The sequence below is a fragment of the Pleurodeles waltl genome, chromosome 2_1 (genome assembly GCF_031143425.1).
Source record: "Pleurodeles waltl isolate 20211129_DDA chromosome 2_1, aPleWal1.hap1.20221129, whole genome shotgun sequence".
Classification (NCBI taxonomy): Eukaryota; Metazoa; Chordata; class Amphibia; order Caudata; family Salamandridae; genus Pleurodeles; species Pleurodeles waltl.
The window spans coordinates 354,457,254-354,483,234 of record NC_090438.1 but is presented as its reverse complement, the minus strand read 5'-3'; the positions used below and the strand labels follow the sequence as shown (position 1 = coordinate 354,483,234).

Below are 25,981 nucleotides of genomic sequence, written 5' to 3'. Positions count from 1 at the left end.
ATTCACTTTATAAGGACATAACTACTGTACAATTAATGTACAAAATCTCTCAATTTCATTGGTGTTCTGATATTTCTTCCGAACCTTCCCATTCTACCTCCAGAATTAGTATTCTTATATTCATTCTCAATTCTTGCTTCACTCTCATCTCTTACTTCTCGACTTCCCACATCTCCTCCAATACTATTTCCACCACACACATCATCCATCCAGTCATAATTCCTCGATCTGCCCTTATCACACACATTCTTACATTTAGCCATAATTCCACGATCTGCCCTTATCACACACATTCTTACATTTAGCCATGCGGCTTAGATGCCACACCTTTCCATCACTCAATCGCGCTGAATTACAAAATACCTCAGTAACTTTCAAAGGTTCACTAAACCTACTTTCTCCCTTACGTACTTTACAACTTTTTTTAACTCTTACCCAATCTCCCACTTTCACAGGAACAATTTTCACATTCTGCTTCAGATCATAATTTAACTTTGCCTCTAATAGTTTTTTTTTTTTACATTTTCCAATGACCATTCAGAAACATTTCCTTCCCGAATCCATGCACACTCCTTACTCACTGGTTCCCTGCCTCTCATAATTACAAACTGACTTTTACCTGTACTATTTCTGGGTGTTATCCTGTACGCCCAAATCATTTTGAATACCTCTTTTTCCCAATTCAAACAGCTACTAGCTGCCAATTGTAATGTGCTCTTAATTACACGGTTAAACCGCTAAACTAAACCATTGCCTTCTGGATGATATACAGAAGTTAATTTGTGAAAGATTCGATTCCTTTGCAGGAATTTTTTGAATGTATCAGCAATAAATTGAGGGCCGTTATCAGAAATTACACATCTTGGTAGCCCCTCCTTAATAAACAACTTATCCAAAAACCTCACAACATCGCCAGTCTGCACGTTGTCTGTGATTTTCACTTCCGGCCATTTAGAAAAGTGATCCATTGCCACAATAATGAATTTCTTCCCATGATATCAATACCAATTTTATCCCATGGCATGTTTGGGCAAGGAACGGGAAACAACAGTGGGTTGAAAGTCTTCCGTGTTTTGTCTGCATTCTCACTGGTGACACATTCTCTTACTAATCTCTCTACCTCAACATCCAAACCTGGCCTCCAGTATATGTTCTTCACTCTCGCCTTGGTCTTGGAAATACCTAAATGCCCTTCATGGCACACTCCCAAAGTTTTCGTACGTAGCGACTTTGGTGGGACAAACCTACCATACCTCAAGAGAATGTTTTGCTCTTCACTCAGCTCATTGCGAACTTCCCAAAAACGACGTTCTATTTCACTGAGAATTTTTTTGTTCGGCCACCCAGAACGCACATACGTCAATACTTTCTGTAATTCTTTGTCAGTCTCCATGCCCATTTTCCATTCATCTATGTTGACCCCATCCAGACCTTCATCAAACAGCAATGCAACCTGTTCATCCTCCATGAACCCCTCATCTGTATCCCTCCTAGAATCAAAAGGTAATGGTAGCCGACTTAAAAAATCAGCAACCCTATTCTTTGTACCAGGTATTTATTGTACTTCGTAGTTGAAATCCAATAGTTTTACAGACATTCTGGCAAGTCTAGAAGAAGCGTTCTGCAACCCCTTGCTGGGAAGAACTTTTGTCAAAGGCTTGTGATCAGTTCTTCCAATCACTTTGAGTCCCCATATATATTGCCTGAAATGTACTAAAGCCCAAGAACACGCTAACATCTCTTTTTCTATCACTGAGTATTTAATCTCCGCCTCAGATAATGATCTTGAAGCAAAGCCAACAATCAATTCCTCATTTTCATCATTTTTTTTAGATAAGATAGCCCCTAATCCTTTTGCGCCGGCATCTGAGGTGAGAACATTTTTACTTATAGGATCAAAACCTTTCAAGAAAGGAGCCTTACTAATCTCTACTTTCAGTTTATCAAATTCCTCCTGACAATTCCTGGACCAATCAAATTTAACTCTGGTCTTCAGTAGTTGTCTTTTGGCAAATGTTTTTTCAGAAAAATTGTTTATGAATTTTGAAATAAACTCCACTCGTCCTTACTGTGTGGAACAGGTGCCATCATGACGGCTTTCACCAATTCTTCCTTTGGTTTAATGCCATCCTCACTGATTTCATGACCAAGGTATTTAACGCTTCTGCTCGCAATTTAGCATTTCTCAAATTCCACAGTCAAACCTTTCATTTCAAACCCGTCCAATACCTGATGTAACCGCTCATCATGTTCTTCCTTTGTCTTACCCATTATTAAAACATCATCTTGAAAGAACATGACACCCTTAATACCTAATAGTAATTCACCCATAATTCTCTGGAACATTGCAGCAGCCGAAGCTAGCCCGAAATGTACCCTCATGAATTGATAACAACCAAATGGTGTTATGAACGTTGTTAATTTCTTGCTACCCGAATCTAGCTTAATTTGGTGATATGCTGATTTTAAATCAAGAGTAGAAAACCAACTCATACCTTTTGTGAATGCAAACATCTCATTTATCTTCGGTAAAGGGTACTGATCAACCATTATACACTCATTCAGGCTTCACAAGTCGAAACACAATCTGATCTTACCATTCGTACATTTAACCACAACTAGAAGAGAAATCCATTCTGCTGATTCCACACGCTCTATTATGCCCTCATTCGTGAGTCGCTTAAGTTCACTTAAAACTTCATCTCTGACCGAGAAGGGTACGTATCGAACTTTGTGAACAACTGGTTTGACACCACTCCTCAACACTATCTTATGATTAAAATCGTTTAAACACCCCACTTTCCCTGAAAACACCCTGGGATATTTGTGTACAATTTCATCGTTATCTACACTACTATCAGTTGATAGCACAGGTTCAAAACTGTTGGGATTAAGAATTATACCTATTTTTCCTTGATCTACCCACCCCAAAACTGAAGGACCTTTTTCTGATATATACAATTTACACATAGGGGGTTATTCTAACTTTGGAGGAGTGTTAATCCGTCCCAAAAGTGACGGTAAAGTGACGGATATACCACCAGCCGTATTACGAGTTCCATAGGATATAATGGACTCGTAATACGGCTGGTGGTAAATCCGTCACTTTTCCGTCACTTTTGGGACGGATTAACACCTCCTCCAAAGTTAGAATAACCACCATAGCCTTTTTTCCTTTAAATTCGAATTCCATGTTTTTGTACCCTACAAAATTTATTCTCTCCCTAGTATAACTTTTCGCTTACACATCCATCCTATCTAGTATGTCCCCATAGTTTTCTTTGGATTTTTCCATCCAAATTGTTTTTTCAATTATGGAGAAAGGCGAACCAGAATCAACTGTTACTTTTACTGCTATCCCACCCATGCTCAGCTCGCATACAGGTTTTTTATTCAGTCCTTGCTCAATATCCAGTAAATCATATTCAATGCAAAAGACCCCATTCTCATCATCCTGATCCTCCTGACAATCCAAATCATTCTCTTCTTCAATAAATTTTATATTTCCTCTTTTAGAACTTTTGCATACCCTTGCAAAATGTCCCATGCGACCACATAATGAACATTTCTGATTTTTAGCAGGACACTTCTTATTATCAGCAAAATGATCAGCACTTCCACACCTATAAATTTTTTTAATATTTTGCTGATCTCGTTGTTGAATACGTTGATCTCGTTGGGCCTTCTTCTTATAACGCACACTCTTCGAGTCGTTTTTGAAACTAGAATTTTCTTTAGTGAACATAACTTGTTTAATATCATTCTTATGCTCTTCCATGGCTTTGACGCATCTACGGGTAAGTTCAGCTTTTTTAACAAGCGCAATAACTTCCTTCAACGATGCTTCTCCATTTACCCACAATTTATCTTGAATGTTGGGATTACTGGCATGCATTGCAATTTGATCACTAATGAATTCTTCCTGTAATCCTCCAAATCTGCACGTTTTAGCTAAGTTCCTAAGAGCTGACACATACTCTTCTACAGATTCAGATTTAGACTGTTTCCTTTGAAAAAAATTAAATCTATCCACTGCTACGCAAACAGTTGGAGATAAATGAGCGTCTAAATCCTCTAACGCTTGTGTAAATACGTCCCCACTATCTGTATCGCTCCTAGATTTTTTTCCATCTCATTGTACAGTTTCAAGCCTCCAGAGCCTATGCAATGCAATAGAATGTTCTTTTTCTTTTCCGCAGAAAATTCTTCTTCTTCGAAAATGTCAATGTAATTTCAGAAATATTCTCTCCATTCTTGCCACTGCATGACAGGCTCCCCTTTGCTAAAATAAATGGTTGGGGTGCATGTAAATTCAGAGAAGACATTGTCACACTAGAAGTTGAAAATTGTGTATTAATCAGTTTTTTTTTTCCTATTCAATTAAACAGCTCTCCTATAAAGATGCAACAGATGTCTGATCGCTCAAACGCCAAGGATATCATTGAAGAGCCTTTCTTCTAACAACTTGACAAAAGTGTACTTCTTAAGGTTCTTTCCTCTAAAGAGTGTAGCCTCAACACGCACAATCCTATGCGTGCCATCAGTTTACTTCAAGGACCTGGTCTTCGTTACACGACTTGTATGCTGTCAGTCTTTCCAGGATGCCATAAAAAACAGGCGCGCTGCCACTGTGCACGTTGGATCTCGCGCCCCATAGTCTTAGATGCAGCCACTGTGCGTGCTACCACTGTGCGCGTCGGATCTCAGCGCGCGTTGAATCTCGTGCCCAGGATACCACACAAGACGCGCCCAACAGCTTTGGAAGCTGCCAAAGCGCGTGCAGGATCTTGGGCCTAGGATGTCGCACGAGACGAGACGCACCCTAAAGGTTTGGATGCAACTGTAATCCTAATTGTGGTTGGCACAGGCACCTACCAGGAACCGGCATTGGACGAAGACTTCAAACAGAGGTTAATCCCGGCGTCCTGATTTCCGAACGACGCGAAGGAGCAACTGGTGATGACACAGGAGACGAGGATAGCGGTGTGGGGGCTGTCCTTTTCATTTGTCACTAAATTCTGTAAAGAAGGTCTAGAGGCAGGTAAGCTTTGAAGGATTTATTTCGCAATATTGTAAGCCCCGCACACCACGAAACGTCTCAACTCAGTCCCAACTTCAACTGCCAGTGCTAGTGTTCCATTTGGAACCTTTCTCAATGCATTCCAATTCAACCCATCATTACATGAGGTGATCCTCAAAAAGACTATGATGGATCCGAAGAAATGGCACTTCTAGTGCTGACAGAGATAAGGATTATCATTAGGATGGTGGCTCTACCACGTTTTTCTATACTTTTCCAGGACATATAGGGGGTCATTCTAACTCTGGCGGGCGGCGGAGGCCGCCCGCCAGAGTTCCCCCCTCCAGAACACCGCTCCGCGGTCAGGAGACCGCGGCGGTGATTCTGGGTTTCCCACTGGGCTGGCGGGCGACTGCCAAAAGGACGCCCGCCAGCCCAGTGGGAAACAACCCTCCATGAGGATGCCGGCTCCGAATGGAGCCGGCGGAGTGGAGGATGTGCGACGGGTGCAGTGGCACCCGTCACGTATTTCAGTGTCTGCAAAGCAGACACTGAAATACAAAGTGGGGCCCCCAGGGGCCCCACGACACCCCATACCGCCATCCTGTTCCTGGCGGGCGACCCGCCAGGAACAGGATGCCGGTATGGGGTGTCAGAATCCCCATGGCGGATTCCCATGGGCAGCGGAAAGTCGGCGGTACACCGCCGGCTTTCCGCTTCTGGCCGCGGCTGTACCGCCGCGGTCAGAATGCCCGGCGAGCACCGCCAGCCTGTTGGCGGTGCCACCGCCGACCCCGGCCCCGGCGGTCCTGGACCGCCAGGGTCAGAATCACCCCAATAGTCTATGTGCCTAAATGCTCTGTTTCAAAAGATCTGCATCCTATTCCGTTGCTTTATATGGGATACTAGAATGTCTTGAGGTTGGTTAAAGGCATAATGATGCCCCACTCATCATCATATTATTATTTACCAGCTAAGAGTATTAGATTTTAAAACAGTATACTTTTATGTACTATTCTATACTATTATTGTAATTGACAGCATGTAACAAGTTGGAACTTAAACAAGGGAAATGTTGGTATTTTTGACAAAGTCTCATATTCCGCTTTGGGAGCAGTGCTTATGTTCAAACAAGAATTTTGGGTACACTTAAACTCCATGGAAACAAGTGGCATGCACAACTTTACAATATTGTACCTTTACCAGAAGTATTCAATGATGAATACTTTAAAATGTGAGCAACAAAATGACTGAACTGTTTGTGTCATGTATCTAAGGAAAAGAGGGTGCAATTACTTGAGTAGCTTGAAGAGAAACTTGAGCAAGCATGATTAGCCTTTTAAGTAGTTGCACACAAGTGAACTACTGTCAGAGAAAATATCAGTGCTGAAAAATCAGATAAATCTGTTGGCACCTTTAATTCACACATGGAGACTTCATTATTTCACATATCCCAGTTAATAGGACACTAAGAAATGTAGACTGCCACTTGGTATTGCAATCAATTCTGAATATTTACAAAAATGTTAAGTATGATGAGTAAAAGGCTGAATCTTGTTAATTTAAAAATTACAGCACTGCAAGACTGTATGGTATTTTTCACATGTCTTAAAAAACTGGACATTTGGAAGTTGTGCTCTACCTCAAACTGCCCTCGAAACGACAGACCTGATGCAGATCCATGCATAGGTTTATAAAAGTGACAGACTACATGGATTCTGGAATCTAAAGTAGTTAGTGTGGCAGGAAAACAAGCGTGTATGCTTGACTGTCATAATAGGTCTGCTTGAGGAGAGGAACCAGAAAAACAGAATGTAGTTTGCATAGTAATGACACTTGCAAAAATGTCAACTGCCAGCTTTTTGGCAGATCATTGTATGGGCTTCCTTATGTTTCTGTCTGAAGATAAGTGGTAATTTGGGTCCAACTGTTTATTTTGGAGCAGGGCCAATAACACTTTGCATATGACTGGTCTAAGTGTAGAATGGCACAGTGGGTGAAATCAATAATTCAATCATTCATTCCTTCACCTTGTTGTTTGTTGCAGTAGACATGGGTCTAAGCTCAATTTGCAACAAGTCTCAAGTTATACCTCACTGATGCGTTCTAAATAAGCTGAACTGGTCAGGGGTTGCTTGTTTTTCTGTATGAAGGGGACCTTTTGTTATAATTCGGACTGGTCTGTTCCTCTTAGAGCAGGATTCATTTGCGTATGGCAGGTCGCTATCTATGGTGGCATAGTAGATGAAAAATGAGGGACTGTGATGTGGTCTGAGCGAGTGTCAGTGTCTTGTATTGATACAAGCATTCCTTCATCACCTTGCTTTTTATGTGAGCAGATCAATACCTTTATGGCAGCAGTTTGATTCAATGAGAAAAATGTGAGGTGAGTTACATCTTACATAGCTAATATTTATAGCCCATCCAATTGACTAATTAAAGATGGAGCAATTCTGTATGCTCTCTATGGTTCATTAGGTTTGTGAGTGCTGCCTTGAATTTCCTAAATGTGCATTGAATTCCACTATTTATTGTCTATTATACGATAAGCTACTTTAAGTCTTCATAAAGTGCTTATGTTGTCAGAAAATATAAAAAAATAAGAAAAACTAACAAATAAAAATATTGTCTATCCTTTCTGACTGCCCATCATAATTGCTTCAAGCTTGTTCTTACAGCCTGGTCTTCATGGTGACTCGTTATGTGCCTAAAACAGAAATGTCAATTTAGGCTAGTCTTAAAATTCGCTGATCAGTTGAGACCCAAAACAGCTCCTCCTGATAAACTGTCAAATCTAAAACCGATAAGGTTTACATTAGAAACTCACCTGCTGTTGCGTCGTATGAAGGATGCGGAACCGGGCCAGAGGCTATCGGCATTGGAAAAAGGTAGCCTTGAATACAGTGCTTGGGGTGTGCTTGGTTAGCTGAAAAACATAAATCCCAGGTTAGATTTACTTCACTGCCAAAGTTAGATTTACTTCACTTCCATTAAAACATTACTACCACTTTATGAACCTGCAAACTAAAAATATACAAACAATGAAAACAGGTGAATGTTCACAACTACTATAAATTATTGACCTGCATACACAAGCTGAGTGGGTGGATGCCACAGCCACAAATGAATATTGTGTGAAGAAAATTGTTTTCATTAAGAAATGTGGAGAAAAATATTTTATATTCCACACAACACAAATAGTTATTGCTACCAGCAAAAATGTTGAAAGTCTCAATCATTATTAAACCAAACAGCAGTCTGGGTTGCAGGTATAGACAGGGAATGTTGTAATGCTGAGAATGTTGAGAATGTTGAGAATGACATTCAAATACTATATGAATGACGTATTCCTTGACTGAATTCTCCGTATTGAATGTCCAGTTCGACTTCACGTCAGCAGCAGCTGAATTAACAGGCGGTGGATTACTGCTAATTGTATCACTGGTTGTGCTCTTTCGAAATGTTACTATGGACTCAACGACGTTAGTGGTTTTAATGTGATTTGTTTTCGTGTACGTGCAGATTTGCTTGTTATGGGAGTTGACGGTCAAATGGCATGGAGAAAAAACTGATTTTCTCAGAATCTAGTAGCTTTGATATGAATTGCCACATTGTGATTTCTTCACAAGCAGGAATGCACAACAAAGTCCAGTCTTTGTCCCCTTTCACCAGGCAGAAGCAGCAGCTGCAGGATAGCTCCACAAAGCACAGTCACAGGCAGGGCCGCTCTTTTTCCTCAGCTCTTCAGCTCTTCTCCAGGCAGAGGTTCCTCTTGGTTTCCAGAAGTGATCTAAAGTATGTGGTTTTGTGTGCCCTTCTTATACACATTTTCCCCTTTGAAGTAGGCTTACTTCAACGAAAAGTATCTCTCATTTGTGAAATCCTACTTTGCCCAGCCCAGGCCCCAGAGACACACCAGGGGGTTGGAGATTGCATTGTGTGAGGGCAGGCACAGCCCTTTCAGGTGTGAGTGACCACTCCTCCCCTCCCTCTTAACACAGATGGCTCATCAGGATATGCAGGCTACACCCCAGCTCCCTTTGTGTCATTGTCATTGTCTAGAGAGAGGTGCAAACAGCCCAACTGTCAAACTGGCCCAGACAGGGAATCCACAAACAGGCAGAGTCACAGAATGGTTTAAGCAAGAAAATGTTCACTTTCTAAAAGTGGCATTTTCAAACACACAATCTTGAAATCAACTTACTAAAAGATGTAGTTTTAAATTGTGAGCTCAGAGACCCCAAACTCCAAATGTCTATCCACTCCCAAAGGGAATATACACTTTAATCATATTTAAAGGCAGCCCCCATGTTAACCTATGAGAGGGATAGGCCTTGCAAACAGTAAAAATCAAATTTAGCATTATTTCACTGTTAGGACAAATAAAAAACATTAGTATATGTCCTACCTTAAACATACACTGCACTCTGCTCCTGGGACTACCTAGACCTTAGGGGTGTCTTACATGTAAGAAAAGGGAAGGTTTAGGCCTGGCAAGTAGGTACACTTGCCAAGTCGAATTGGCAGTTTAAAACTGCACACACAGACACTGCAGTGGCAGGTCTGAGACATGATTACAGGGCTACTAATATGGGTGGTACAACTAGTTATGCAGGCCCACTAGTAGCACTTGATTTACAGGCCCTGGGCACCTCTAGTGCACTTTACTAAGGACTAACTAGTAAATCAAATATGCCAATCATGGATAAACCAATCAACAATACAATTTACACAGAGAGCATATGCACTTTAGGACTGGTTAATAGTGGTAAACTGCTCAGAGTTCAAAAGCCAACAGGTCCGAAAAAATAGGAGGCAGGAGGCAAAAAGATTGGGAATGACCCTGCATAAGGGAAAATCTAACACTTAGGCTCTCATTACGACTTCAGCAGTCTTTTTAAAAGAATTCCGAAGCCGCAGGCGCCAACACACCGCCAGTGCTGGTGGTATGTTTGGCGCCCTATTATGACATTTCCGCTGGGCCAGCGGATGGAAACAGTGTCACCACAACATTGATGCTGGCTCGTAATCGAGCCAGCTGCAATGTTGAGGTGCGTCGGGTGCAGAAGCACCCGTCGCGCATTCCACTGCCCGTAATTCGGGCAGTGGAATGCACAATGGGACTGTGCATGGGTGCCCCTGCAGTGTCCATGCCAAGTGCATGGGCACTGCCGGGGCCTCCAGGGGCCCAAGTCTCCCATACCACCAGCCTTTCAATGGCCATGTTTACCGCCATGGACAGGCTGGCTGATGGGGATTCATAAACCCCAGGGCAGCGCTGTTGCCCTGGCAGATTACAACCGCTGTGACCGCCAGGCTGCAGGCTGGCGGAAGCCTGGCGGTATCGCGGTATTACCGTTGCAAGTCCGACATGGTCATAATGTGGCGGTAAGACCCCCCTTAGTGCCCAGTATAAAAGATGTTAGTGTTCCAGACAGCTGAGACTTCTAACAACGTACATCATAGGGGTAGAAACTGTGTATATAGGCACCTCTGTCCAAAGATTTCCCCAGTGGGAAACCTCTCAGTGTACCCACCTATGGTGTTTTCTCTGCCAGATTTCTCACAGGTATAGGTCCTGGTTAACAATTAATTTATCTCATAAAGGCGTAGGTGAAATTTAATTTATGGCAATATAATTTGCATACTTTTTCAAATTTTGTGTAAACATGGTTAAAACAGTAAGTATATAATGAGCAGAAACAAGAGCGACAGGAAAGAAGAGAAGAACAAAAGAGGTGAGTGGGGGCAGGATCTCCTGGGAAAGCACCGCACTAAAGAAAAAACGAGGCCCCATGCCCAATTTGGGGCCTCGACAGATGTAGGAAGGGCTCGGGGTGCGCTGCGTCCTGCTGCCGCGCGCAGCATCCCAAGCCGAACATTTGGCTCGCGGAGCGGTACGCCAAGCCACATAATAGCACAGTGGAGTAGGCAGAACAGACAGCCTTTAGTTTTTAGTATTGCAGGGGCATCAGGGCCCAGGCGTGTGAGGAGCTAATTAAACCCTATCCTTCTGTATTTGTGTTTGTGTCTTGTGCTCCCTTGCAGTGCCAGTGTTGTTTTGAGGCACAGAGTGATGGGCCAAGGGAGAGAAAATTAAAGCAAAGAAGAAACCTTAGATTGCGCCTCATATAGATGGTGGGGAGAGGGATGGAAAAATATGGCGGTGTATGTTTTTTAACAAAGGACACTGGAGGCAGTCAGCTTGCAATGAAGTATCTAGTAGCTATCATTAGTGAAGCAGATGCACTGCCCAGGGATGTAAGGGGACCACTGCATCACAATTACGATTGTCTTACTTTACAAAAAGGGGCATTGAGTTCATACTCCTCATTGGCATTATAGCTGAGGGCACCCCTGCAGCAAAGAGTGGGTCACATTTGGGAGCTCAGTTTTTTCTGAAAGGGACAAAGAGTCTGTTTCAAGATTGTAGTGATGCCAGTTATGGTAGGGAAAAGGTGAAAGTGGCAGAGGAAATATTATTAGAGCTGCACATCCAGTTGCATTGGTGCTCAGGAGTCTGATAGACACACAACACCCCAGTAATGGGGAACAGTACTTGTTGATCTGTTTGTGTTTTTGGTGAATTTGCTCTTTTATAAGTCTTACATTTAAGGGCAGATTTAATAAAACCTAGTACAGCACCACTTTTCTAGTGCCCCTAAGCGCAGCCCTAAAGCCGCCATGCGTGCACCGTATTTAATATATGGTGCACCAGGGCGGTAGTTAGGGAACTAGCGTCAAACTTTTTTACGCTAGTTCGGATCTTTGAAGGATTAGTGTAAAAACTGTTGATGCTAATGCTGCAGAGCCCATGGAGGTCCATTGTACACTATGGTGTGCCTGCTTTAACATCTGCTCTGAGCAAGCATTAAAAGTGCTGAATAAATGGTGATGACGCAGAAAAAGAGGGTCCTACATATATTCATACATGTTGCATAATCAAAACATATAATATAGAGTGATGTTAGTAAAAGAATTAATGTACGAGGGAAAATGTGCCCTCGGGGTAGTTCGCCATCATTGTAAACGAGCTTTATTAATTATGAAGTATTGAAAATGTAGTAATCAGTCATAATCGCAAATATATGCCATGATTTCTTGTTTGAAAACTGTTTTGCTTAGCTTAAATTTAGTACAGGCTTTGGCCTAGTTGCCTGGTTTCAAATTCTAACTGCGTGTTTTTTTTTCCTTGAACTAATGAAACATATATTCTTGCTTGAAGTTGTATTTTTCCAGTAGAGCTGACTGGTACACTTATCTCCAAGGTTTCGTGCTAGGCCGGTTTCATCCCCTTTGATACAAGGTCAGTCTCTGCAGGTGCGGACAATGAAGGTACAGATAGTAAAATAATTGGCAAACCATGTTACAATTTGTGTTCCAAGGCTCCAAGGACAGTGTATGCATAAATGAGCGCTAGTAAAAGACAATTTTGATTGGACAATTTGAAGCCAACCTATGAACCCTCCAATGGAAGACCCTGCAGAATTTGTAATGTTTCTTACTTAAACCCACCGGACAAAGAGAAGTCAGCCATTTTTCCTCGATGCCAGTTTGAAGCCTGATGCCAGACTCCATTTTGGACGACACCCTGATGCCCTTTTCTCTATTCGAGAGAAAGAGACTTTAAGAATTCTCACCCTAGAGACTTTAACTTCGATTTGTCCCCGTCTTGCCCATGCAGTAACTTTGCCCCATTCTCCTTGCCGCTGCAAGGAAGCTTGCCCTTAACTTTGCCCCTTTGAAACTTGCCCCATACTGATCAACCGGTACCTGAAGGACGAAGACTTTTCTTGAATGCTGATTGTATTTGGTAAATATGAAAGGATAAATGTATTATGCATTGTGTTTTTTCCTTTTAGGTACCAACTGCTATTTTGATAGGGTCCTAGCTAGAAGTTTTCCAAATTTGTGTTGACTAAATTCGTTTTGCATGAAGTCCCACATGCCGATGCTAATTAGAGGTTAGTCGAGGTATTCATTCAATGTACCATGCCAAATTGAAATCTTGTTATGCTGACCGAATGTATGCAATTAGTCAAATACAGTTAGTTATATTGGTGATTTGCATTGCAATAACAGAGTGTATCATCATTCAGATTTTACGAAGATTGCGTTTCTTCCGCCGTTATGGACAGTTAGTAATGTTCATATACATATATCAATTGGTTTTGAGACATATATATATCGTGCTAGCTTTGTTAATATAGGGAAATAAATTCACTAACTTTTAATAAACTGGTGTGGTTATTCATGACTGAAAGGTCATGGTGCGCCGAAATACCCACTGTTATTGATTTCTGATGTGCTATATCGATCTATAAATTGAGTATTGATTACCGATTACAATAGTTATTGATTATTGATCTGAATGACTCAACTATTTAGGATGAGGAGAGCCCGACTCGGTTAAAAGATTCACCGACCTCAAACGTGTCCAGGTACAGGTAATTTATAAGGGCTGGACGCGTTATCAATGGCACAAAGAAATCATTTAGATTTCTTTGAGCCATTTTTTCGACTCACTAGCCCCCTAACAGGGGAACGCCCCCTTTGCATACATTATGCCTAGCGCAGGCATAATGTAGCACAAAGGGCTACAAAGTGGGGCAATGCATGCATTGCACAACTTTGTAAGTATATCTCAACGATTTTGGCCTTGTTGGGCCACATTAGAGTCAAAATAAATTACACTAATGTGGTTCAATGAGGTGCTGGGGCTCTTAAATCTGCCCCTTAGTGTGCATTATGAGCCGCAGAAAAAGAGCCACTGAAATTATCCCACCCCGTGCACTCAGCCATGATCCCAATCCTTCCAATACCATTTGGCAGGGAGAGATGACTTCAAAACATTTTGCTTGGGCGGGGCTCAGAGCAAAAACAGTTTAAGAACATCTGATAACAATCATTCATAGAGTGTGTACTTTGTACTATGATGTTTATTTTACAGTGCCTAATAGCCTCTCCTTAAAAGGTGTCTTTAGCTTGGACTGCAATAGAAAAGTGAGCTACGATGACTTTAAAAATCTACTATTTCTTTTTACGCTGATTAGCACAGCCCAGTTTGGTATGAACTCTAGTTTGACATTCAACTATACCTTTATCCATCCTCACATTGACAGCAGGCCAATAAAAATCATCATAAACTGCATGTTCAGATAAGTGATAATGCTTGGTGTTCTTTGTAAAACTACTTGTAAGAACATATGCACCTTTCTGCCAATGGTGAGTATTCCAAAGTCAATGTAAGCACAGCGATGTATGCTGTAGTACACTTCGAGTCTGGCACCTGATCGTGTCCCAGTTAGAACTTTAGAGCAGCGATGGCAGAGGGCTCAGTGCAGGGTCCCATCTTCTGAAATTCCTAGATCAAACATATTAGGCACATAGTTGATGCGGCTACATTTAAAAAGGCCCAAAGACTTCCTCTTTCAGGTGACATGAAGACACATGCGTGCCAAGAGACCTTGGGGTAGAGGTTGTGTTTTACATATCAAGAGTATTCGGATGGTGAATCACAAATCGTAATACAGAAATGTATCACAGGGTTTATGGGCTCTGTAAATGTGCCATGCCCACTGCATGTTGTTTAGATGTTTCTGGAGTAGTGGTTTTGCTGTTCATGTTCTGAAACGCTGTATAGAGGTTGGGTCTAGTATGATACACTTACAAATGACGTTTGGCACACAGGCACGTCAAGTGGCTATATGAAAAGAATGCCATGTTGTTTATTAGTATCTGAAATATAAGTTGGTATAAACGCTTCCAGAATCAGAATACCTAGTGCCTGGATCATGGTGTAAGTACTAAAGAGAAAAATTAATTGCTCCTAATGAAGAATTATATAGAAATATTTGCATAGTTTTGTCGAATTTTCAGAAGGATGCATAGATTGTATTCATATCGTACTTTTTATGAAATTTGCAGATACATGTCAAATATTCTAATTTTCTATTTTAATGAATACACGTAAAAACTGAGCAAGGTTTTATTTTGTCATATACATAACAATTGATTGACTGATCTAAGTCTCGTTAATAGGAAGTCCATGCCTGGTGATGATACAGAAGTAGTCACTATTGATTAATGTCAAGCGCCTGCTTTTACTTCCTAGCTTTGCTACTTCAGATTGAAGGCAACACTAGCACTATTTTTTCAAACTGATAGAAAGTATTTGCTAGATTCCATAATTTACGGATTAATGTTGATACCCTGAACATGTGGTGTATCACATAATGTGAGCACTGAAATGCTCATTTGAGACCGGTCGGTCGCTGCATAGTCTTGGGCTGAGGAGTCAAATAGATAGTGGAAGAACTGGATCAAAGTCCTTTACCGGGGGAATTTACTGCCTCATGAGGTCTAAAGCAGGAAAAAGGTCAAAGGTTGGCAACATTTAGAATGTTGGGCTGATTTAGATGATGCTGGGCTCATTTTACTCCTGTGGTAAGCTCTAATCACCAGGGGCAGTTGCAGCAGCCTCCCTCACCAAGATCTGGTCCTCCCTGCCACACTGCAGTGGCTCTCCTCATGATCTTTGATTCTGGGTGCAGAAAAGTTCAGGGCTTTCCTCTAACTCGTCCTCAGGGGGCATAAGAGCGAAGCCTTCCTGAACCTTGGGGAAACCCACTGGTCCTGGGGTAAACTGGTCAGAGTCCTTAGTCCTGAGTGGGGATCAGGGGGTTCCTCCTTCCAGTTCTCCATTGTGATCCCAATATTCAGCAGCGAACTGTAGAAAAATCCACGAGCAAGAGAGAGTCTCCTCCTTGTTACAAGAGTTTTTAAAGAGGAAATGAAGTTTTCAAAAGTCAGGAACCCCTGGCCAATTATAGGATGCCACATCACCTCTCTACCCCTGTCCCAACCATTCTGCACAGCATGCTGGGACAGTCCACAATGGTGTCACCCAGGAGGCTCTGGTCACATCAGCTCCTGGAATCTCAGCTCCACCCCACACTGACATCAATGCCAGGGACTTGCACTCTAGAATTTCAATGGTCCCCCCACCCAGTGGGTTGGCTCAAGTTGTCAGGGCACTCTCCTTTGTTCTAGGGACTTGGGCAGACCAATCCCTGGTACAGTGTGACAGCTGAGTGATTGATCCAGATCATTCCACACTACCCCTTTCTTCCTCAGGAGCTGGGGGAAGTACTGCTAATTTCTCCTTTTGTGTGGGTCGGCCTTTATTCCTGCTGCTGATGAGAAATGTAATTAAGTGGTCACAGCAGGTTGACAAAAGGTCTGGGCTCCGATCCTGATCTGAACCAGGGAAATATGAAAACTCTGGATGACCCATAAGGTGTAAAGATATTATTTTGGAAGTTACATACTTTGGCCCTCATTATGACATTGGTGGTAAGTCCCACTTACCGCCATGCTGACTGCCAGCAACATACTGCCGGCGTGGCGGATTACCACTACCCATATTATGTCACACACATAGCAATCCGTGACTATACAGCCACACACACAAGTCCACCAGCCCAAAGGTCAGTGATAAACTGGCGGTACCAAAACCTACACCTTTATGCCAACAGAACTACTCCCACAGCATTATGACCCACGAATCACCACGGCAGACATTGAACCGTGGTAAACCATTGGCAATACATACTCAAAATACACACACACATACAAAACAACACTACATTGGACAATTCAAACTACATACACCTGACACACATACACACACCACACCAACACCACTATAAAACACACACACACACTACCCACATCCTTTTACGCCGATTTTTTTTTGACAACTGAGAGCGAGACACCAAGAGCACCCACAGAACCAGAGCCACAATACACCATCACCCATACACCATCCACGCATCTTACAGCACACACCCCAACACATAACCCCACACACCCTCACACACATCACTCACCCTACACCCATGGCACCACAAAGACACCCCAGGTTACCAGAGGAGGAGCTAAGAGTCATGGTGGAGGAACTCATCCGGGTAGAGCCACAGCTATTTGGATCACAGGTGCAGCAGACATCCATTGCTAGAAAGATGGAGCTATGGCGGAGAATCGTGGACAGGGTCAACGCCGTAGGACAGCACCCAAAAACAAGGGATGACATCAGGAAGAGGTGGAACGACCTACGGGGGAAGGTGTGTTCCATGATAGCAAGACAACAGATAGCAGTACAGTGGACTGGTGATGGACCCCCACCTCCTAACCTACAACTAACAACCTGGGAGGAGCAAGTCTTGGCAATCATGCATCCCGAGGGCCTGGCAGGAGTAGCAAGAGGACTGGATGCTGGTAAGTCAACTCTGTACTACTTTCACCCCCCCACCAGCATGCCATCACATACCCCCACCCATACCCTCACCCCTATCACTCCACCACCTCACATACACCCCACCATCACAACCCACCCATCCCAATACCAAGCCCTGCATGTAACACAAATGCACGGACCCCCATCACAGACCTGCATGGACACCCATCACTAAAGCATGAACATTATAGAGAATCACCTAGCCCACAAAATCACTACTCACACAAGGCAAAGCTGACAGGGCAATCACAACCATAAAGGGCAACACACTCATGCACAAGATGTCACACGCACAAACAATAACACTGCATTTACATCCCCACAGGTCCCCCACCCAACGTCACCGGAGAGGAGGTGCCAGCAACATCTAGCCCCCCAACAGAAGAGACCCACAGTGATGACAGCAGCTCTGGACACCTGGATCTGGATGACAAACCTGGCTCATCAGGGATCTGCGGACAGTCGGTTACCCAGGCACAGTCCCATACCACCACAGAGCCTCCCCCCTCAGGAAACTCCAGCACAGCATCCAACCAGCGGACTCATACCTCTGTCCCAAGGACATGTCAATCAGCAGTGTGTCCACCACTACAGGGACCCCAGGCCATCCCACAAACACAGGACGATCAGGAACCTGGGGTCAGTGGCAATGGGCACATAGTTTAGGGGACAGAGGCACAGGACAACAGGGAAGCTGGGAGGACTGCTGTGCGACACGGGGAGGACAGGCCCAGGGAACCGACTCTCAAGGAGGCACTCACCAACATCCTGGGAGCATACCACCATTCCCAAGAGATGATGGGCCAGATACTGGACATGTTGCAGGAGACCCAACGGCTGAAGGAGGGACAGTACCTGGGAATCAGGGAGGACCTGAAGGACATCCACACCACCCTGGTTACCATTGCAGGGGTGCTGGGAGACATGGCCAACACAATGAGGGAGGCAGTGGCACACCACCGGGACCCTGACACTAGCCACACCGATGAACAGCCCTCCACCTCTGCTGCCACTAGTGGACTGGAGGCCCTGCCACAGGAACAACAGGCCACCAGCACCCCTCCCCCTGCAGAAGGAGAACCACCCCGCAAACGGTCCCTGCGATCCAGGCAGAAGCAAGAGAACATTGCCAATACCCCCGCAGGATATAGGACTCCCCTGATTGTCACCCTTGTGTCCCACTCTGTCACCCTGTCCACCTTGAACTGCCATTGCTCCACTTCCTATGCCGCCTTGGACAATGCACATCTGATACAAATAGACTGGACTCTATCCTGGACAATCCTTCACCATCACCCCAGCCCATTGCACATACCCCTCTACTTATTGGCACTTAAATAAACACAATTTAAAAAAATACAAGTATGGAGTCTGTCAAATGATTGAACTATGTATTTGTTTAACAAGCTTTATACACTGCAATACAACTGTACAGGAATGTATAAATAGGAATGACCTGTAGTACGCTGCAGTCAACACACCAGGTGCCAGAGTGTGGCACAGATATCTGAAAAAAGAGATGCCAAAGGGTACAGTAAGTGGCCATAGAATTGGGAGAATCTGCCTGCCATGTACAATGTTCAACAGAAAACTGTCAATGTAGAGTGAAGTTACAGTGTCGTACCTGTGTGTGACTGGAAGTACTGTTGTAATATTGCAGTTCTGTTGTCCTCATCCTCATCTTCACTGTCCACGGGGTCCACTGCTGCCACACACCCATCTCCAGCCTTATTCTCCTGCAGAAAAGGCACCTGGCGTCTCAAGGCAAGGTTATGCAACATGGCAGACCTTCTTGGGTGAGTAGTACAGGGATCCAGCAGTTAGATGGAGGCAATGAAACCTGGCCTTCGGGAGGCCAAAAGACTTCTTGCTAATCCTTCTTGTCCGCCCATGTGCCTCATTATAACGCTCCTCTGCCCTTGTCCTGGCATTCCTCACTGGGGTTAGTAGCCATGAGAGGTTGGGGTAACCACAGTCACCTGCAAATATCGAGGCATACCTGTTAGACACACACTAACCCGGGCTCACCTATTAGCCACACCTAGTGGTTCTGGAGTTGAGCCATCACAAATGGGATGCTGCTTTTACTCAAGATAAAGTCATCATGAACAGAGCCAGGATGCTTTGCATTGACATGGGTGGTGTACTGGTCCACCAGGCACACTACCTGCACATTCATGGAGTGAAAGCTCTTTTGATTTCTAAACACCTGTTCATTTCTCCGGGGGGGGCAAATGCAATATGTGTACTATCAATAGCCCCAATTATGTTGGGGATATGTCCCATTGCATAGAAGTCAGCTTTCGCTGTGGCCAAATCCTCGACCTGGGGGAAAACGATGTAGCTGCGCATGTGTTTAATCAGGGCATACAACACATTGGTCAGCACTATTGAGAACACTGACTGTGACATTTCTGCTACAAAGCCCACTGTCACTTAGAAGGAGCCAGTTGCCAAGAAATGGAGCACAGATAGGACTTGCACAAGAGGGGGGGATCCCGGTGGGCTGGCGGATAGCAGATATCAGGTCAGGTTCCAATTGGGCACACAGCTCCTTGATTGGGGCCCTGTCCAGTCTATAGGTGAGGATAATGTGCCTATCCTCCATTGTTGCCAAGTCCACCAGGGGTCTGTACATGGGGGGATGTCTCCATCTCCTATTCATCTGCAGCGGTTGTAATCTAGGGGGCAAAACGGGGAGCATCTGGTCAGTATTCCACATTTCCAAACACTACACTGCATTGTATGTTGTGACTATCACAGTATATTGTTGCATAGGCCTTAATGGTGCCTATGTGTACTGTGACGCAGTTAGGTTCCATGGCCTGTGTCCCCTCTGAAATGGAGTCTGCCTCTCCTGTGTGGATGGACATGTGAAAATGAGGTAATGCCGCTGACGTTGTGCCCCGTTGCAGGAGGTGGTTGAGTACTGCCGTGCAACTCCTCATTGGTTGTCATTGGGCCCTATGGGTTATAGTGGCCATTGGTGATGTACACCGGCGGTGACGGTACGCACCGCCGTGGACATGACTGCCATTTTCTATCTATTCACCCACTTGCTACCTGAACTTCAGCAGGAGAGGCCCTACACCGCAAGTTCTGCTGTGATCTGTGTCTGGAACCGACAATGGCTCATATCACTGGGGAAAGGGCCCCTGGCTTTACCGCTGCAGGGTTTGAGAGACTGGTGGGTGGGGCCCTACCCCGGTACCAAATGCTGTATGGGCCTTCAGACCAACAGGTAAGTACATGGTGAGCACGATGCATGGAGCATGAATTCATGGAGTGCTGTGTGTGAGGGCCTCGTGTAGGTGGGGTTGGTGGATGGGCCCTGGGCAGCGTGCTGCATGTATGGTGGGCAATGTCTGTGTGACTGATACCTTTTTCTATGTGTATTTTTCTGCAGGTCAGCGCCCATCAGAAAAAGGGTTTATGGCATGCCATCGGCAAGGACGTGCGGACCGTGGGGGTGTACGGCAGCCGGAGCATCCACTGTCGCAAACGGCGGGAGGACCTGAGATGCTGGGCAAGGAAGACGGTGGAGGCCCAGCTGGGGATGGCCTCCCAACGAGGAAGAGGTTCCTGCTGAACCCTGACCCCGCTGATGGCCCACATACTGGCAGTGGCCTATCCGGAGCTGGATGGGCACTTGAGGGCATCACAGCAGCCACAAGGGGGTGAGTACAGTTTCCTGTGGTGGGGTGTGAGCCTGTGGGTGCCGCTAGGCCAGGCCGGACATTGCATGGTAGGTCCCATGTTGGGCAGGGTCTGCTGTACACCACCTCCTACCAATCAAGTAGTCATCCACTACTAGGCAGGGGTCTGTGGGTCTCAGGTATGCTGCTATTGGCGTTAGGTATTCCTGTTTGTGTGTGTATGTGTGTGTGTGTCATGTACACCAACGGTGCTGTTGGAGCAGCCATTGACCAAGTGCATCCTTTGTCTCTCCCTCCCCCTTTTTGTTTTGTCACCCTGTCGTTATGTGCATTAGCATCATCTGGCGGAGGAGCAGAGGCACCGGCCATGGAGGGAGCTGCATCCCACAGGGTCCATGAGGTCGAATCCACCGACAGTGAGGGCACCAGTGGGACAGAGGACAAGGGGAGCACCACTGCCAGGACAGGAGGGAACAGTTCTGACAGTGATTCCTCCTCCGATGGAAGCTCCCTGGTGGTGGTGGACACCTCCTTGCTACAGGTACAGCTGCCACCCCCGTACCAGCACCGCCCTCTCAGCAGCACCTCGGCGTGTTTCCTGTGCCCACTCACCCAGGAAGGTGGGCATCTCCTTCACCCCAGGCACCTCAGGCCCTGCCCCAGTTAGCCCTGCTGCCCTGAGTGAGGAGGCTATTGACCTCCTGCGATTCATCTCTGTTAGGCAGTCAACCATTGTGAATGCTATCCAGGAGCTGGCAGCCCATTTGCAACAAACTAATGCTTTCCTGGAGGGCATTCACTCTGCCGTGAGGACCCAACAGAGATCAAACCAGGCTCTGGCCTCCTCTCTGATGGCAGCCTTTGTCCCTGTTTCTAGCCTCCCCCTCAACCCCAACCTATCCCAAGCACACAGGCAACACACAGGAGTGGCTCAAGCAAACACAAGCACCACACATCATCCCACAGGCACTCACACAAACACCATCTAGATGCAGAAATACCAACATCAAATGCCTCTACTGTGACCCCCTCCTCCTCCTTGTGCTGCACCTCCCTCTCAGTAGCGTCTCTACTCACACATGCATGCACTACATCCTCATCCACTACCTCCATCACCATCACGCCTATCACTACACACCCCTCACTGGCAGTTACCACCCCCACATCCAAGCACACATCCCTGTGTCCTCCCCCACTGTTATCTGTGCCCCCTCCTCCCAAAGTACACAAACGCAAGCACTCAGACACCCAACAGCCATCCACCTCACAACAGCATCCAGCCCATGCACCTGCATCTGCACCCAAACTCAGCAGACAGACACCTTCTACAACCACTCCCTCTTCCTCAACTCCCAAACCTTCACCCTTTTCCTGCCCCAATGTCCCTAGGAAGCTTTTCCTCTCCATTGTTGACCTCTTCCCTAGCCCTCCCCCCCGTCCTTCACGTCAGGCCAAGGTGGTCAGAACCCAGGCGAGCACCTCAGCCACCCAGTCCACAGCCACAGTAGTGTTGACAGCTACTGCAGGTGGGAGAGGCTCCAGGGAACCAGGCAGCAGCACTGAAAGGGTGCCTGCACCAGGTGCATCAAGGAAGGGCAAAGAGGCCCCACCAGCTGCCAAAGGCAAGGGCAAGGAGGCACCACCAATGAAGCACACTAGGCACAAGGTCCCCTCCAGAACCAGTGGAAGAAGCCATACACTCACCCCATCCTTACCAGGATGAAGCACACTGGGCACAAGGCCCCCTCCAGAAACAGTGGAGAAGCCAACCACATGAGAGACTGTGGCCTTGCACTCCCCATGACCGAGCAGTGGGCAAACCACCCACTAGAGAGACTGTGGCTTTGCACTCCCCAGGACCAAGCACTGGGTAAATCACCCACTCGAGAGACTGTGGCCTTGCACTCCCCAGGACAGAGTAATGGGCATGTTACCCACTCCAGGACCAGTAGCGTTGTACCATCTTCTGGTGAGGTGCCCCCCATTCCCTGTCCCCCTGAGGTGCCTGTGTATGTTCGACCTGATGTCCCTGCAGTGTTCTCTCTGTGTTGTTGCAGGAGTGAAGTATGGCCTTGGCCTATGTGTTGTGACCCTGTGGCCCACGAACATTGAGGACTGGTCAGTGTCCCTCCATTTGTAAATATGTATATACATTTTGAATTTGAAGCACGTATTTATACTGGGGTACTGGGTGGATATGTAATGTTAGTGCATCTGGTTGTGTGTATGGTGTTGGAGGTGAGGGTGTTGCATGTTGTGTGTGTGTGTCACTCTCTTTTCCCCCCTCCCTTGTGTGCTAGGCAGCAGTACTCACCGTTGTCGTCTTCGTCGGCGTTGATGTTCGTAATGCGGGAAAAGGTATACAAGCAAGGGGAATATGTGCAACTCGGGCTCTATTGCATCCTGGTTGTTCCCTGAGTCACCAGAGGTGAGTCCTTTGACTTCTGTGTTCTGTTTCCGCCGTGCATTTGATGTCATTGGTACCGCCCCAGAAAAGGTGGCAGATAGGTGTGTCATAATAGTATGGGCGGTACACTGTCTTCCGCCTGGCTGTTGGTGGTTACCCCCATGGTGCTTGTTGCTACCACCATCGAGGTCGGTGTGTTAAAGTGGCTGTCTGTGTGAGCGGTTTGCGCTGTGGTCATAATTCCATTTTTGTTACCGCCGGCCTGTTGGCGGTATTACTGCCGCTTTATCACTGACTGCCAGGGTTGTAACGAGGGCCTTAGTTTTCTCACACAGGTTACACTACAATTCAAGATGTCACTGACCTCTGTATGCCAAAGAGGAGTTTTCTACCAATGTGTATAATGGGTGTCACTATAGATAAAACAGTAAAACACACTGATTTTCCCTATTAGTATACACTACCCTTATAAGGCCTTTCCCAGGTGAATACCAATTCTGCAAAGTCCGTATTGAGCCGGCTACCTGTGTGCAGTTACTGATCTGTGTACAACAGTACTATCCCACGCACAGCCCGCACCTGTGTACACACACACGTGTGCACATGTGTTCACATTTAACAAGTCAAGAGCCCCCTAACCTTGCTGCGTTGCAGCAGCCTTATCTTAAAAGGCACACACTGATGGTAAACACACCAGTTTGTTTGCCATGTGATAATCTTGGGTGAGACACACCCACAGTAAAATATCCAAAACCAGGTGATCAAGAAAGCAAAAACAAATCCGGGCATACTGAAGGGGCAGACCTCAATTACAACAATCCTCCTATTATGACCACTTCTTGTGAAGTGTGACAAATGTCTAGCCCTGAATGCAACATTCTTTCACAACTAAAAATTGAGAAAATCTTTACTTGGAGTCTGTGTCTGTGTAACCCAATGCACAGGTGTGGCTAACAATTGACTATACTCCTGTTAGACCTGACAGCCTTAGGGTGGTCACCCCCAACATTTTGCCTGCCTCCCTCCACTTTCTGATCTTGTTTTTTCTGGTTTTAGGACTCTGTGCACTTTACCACTGCTAACCAATGCCAAAGTGCATATGCTCTCTCCCTTAAAACATGGTAACATTGGTTCATACCCAATTGGTATATTTCGATCTACTGGTAAGTCCCTAGTAAAGTGCACTACATGTGCCCAGGGCCTTTAGATTGAATGCTACTAGTGGGCCTGCAGCACTGGTTGTGCCACCCACATAAGTAGCCCCTTAACCATGTCTCTGGCCTGCCATTGCAAGGCCTGTGTGTGCCACTTCGACTTTGCATTTGAAAGAACTTGCAAAGCCTTAAACTCCCCATTTTCTACACATAAGTCACCCCTAAGATAGGCCCTAGGTAATCCAGAGGGCAGGGTGCTGGGTAGGTAAAAGACAGGAAATATATTTCTCCTCCTAGTGGAACACTCCTAAATTCATTTTCCACTGCTACAAGGCCTGCTCCTTTTATAGGCTAACATTAGGGCTACCCTCATAAACTGTTCGAGTGGTAGCTTCTAAATAGAAAGGGGTAAACAGGTCATATTTAGTATGGCCAGAATGGTAATACAAACTACTGCTGAATGGTGAGTTTGGATTTTATATTACTATTTCAGAAATGTTACTTTTAGAAAGTGAACTATTCTTTGCACTTAAATCCTTCTGTGCCTTACAGCCTGTCTCCAATCCACGTCTGGGCTGAGCTGGTTGACAGCTCCCTTGTGTATTTCACCCAGACAACCAGAAACACAGGATGCTCAGTCACACCTGCACACATCTGCATACTGAATGGGTCTTCCTGGGCTGGAAGGGTGGATGGCCTGACATTTACATTTCAAAGGACATTGGCCTGCCCTCACACAAAGGACTGCCAAACTCCCTACTAGGACCCTGGCAGACAGGGTTGTACGGAAAGGGGACCTTGTTCACTTAAAAACCACTCTTTGAAGTCTCCCCCACTTCAAGGGCGCTTTTGGGTATACTGACCCTACTAAACTAGACACTTGGGGCAGACACTCTGGACCAGAACCTGCAACCTGCCAAGAGAAGCTGTCTGGCTACCCAAAGGGCTCACCTGGACTGCTTTGCTGTAAAGGACTGCTGCCTTGCTGTTGCTCTCATGCCTTGCTGACCTCTGGCTCTGCTGAGAAGTGTTCTACATGGGCTTGGATTGAGCTTGCCTCATGTTTCCTGAAGTCTTAGGACCAAAAAGACTTCATCTCTGCAAAGAAACTCCTTGTGCAGTGAAAATCGATGCACAGCCTGCCAGAATCGACGCATAGCATGTCCAGCGGTGAGAAAATCACTGCATCGCCGAACCAGAATAACACAGCCCAGCTCCCTGAGTGGAGATCGACGTAGCACCAAAGATGCGACCGGAACTTCAATGCACAGCCCACCAGATTGACGCATCGCCAAGCCAGAACAACGCAGCCCGACTTCCTGCGAGAGGAATTGACACAGTGGCAGCAATGCGGCAGAAATTCCACTGCATCACCCACCGGATCAACACAACAGCTGTGACTTCATCCCGCATGCCCAGGATTTCTACGCATCTTCCCTGGGCATC

The 25,981-nt window shown here is 45.5% G+C and overlaps 1 protein-coding gene across 1 annotated transcript in view; it reads right to left on the bottom strand.

The window, feature by feature from the left end:
• LOC138265011 (transmembrane protein 182-like) overlaps positions 1-25,981 on the bottom strand; it is a 263,899-nt gene that overhangs the window by 136,546 nt on the left and 101,372 nt on the right. Inside the window, exon 3 of the mRNA XM_069212587.1 lies at positions 7,848-7,946. Within this exon, the coding sequence (XP_069068688.1) occupies positions 7,848-7,946 (99 nt within the window). The remainder of the gene's footprint in view (positions 1-7,847; positions 7,947-25,981) is intronic.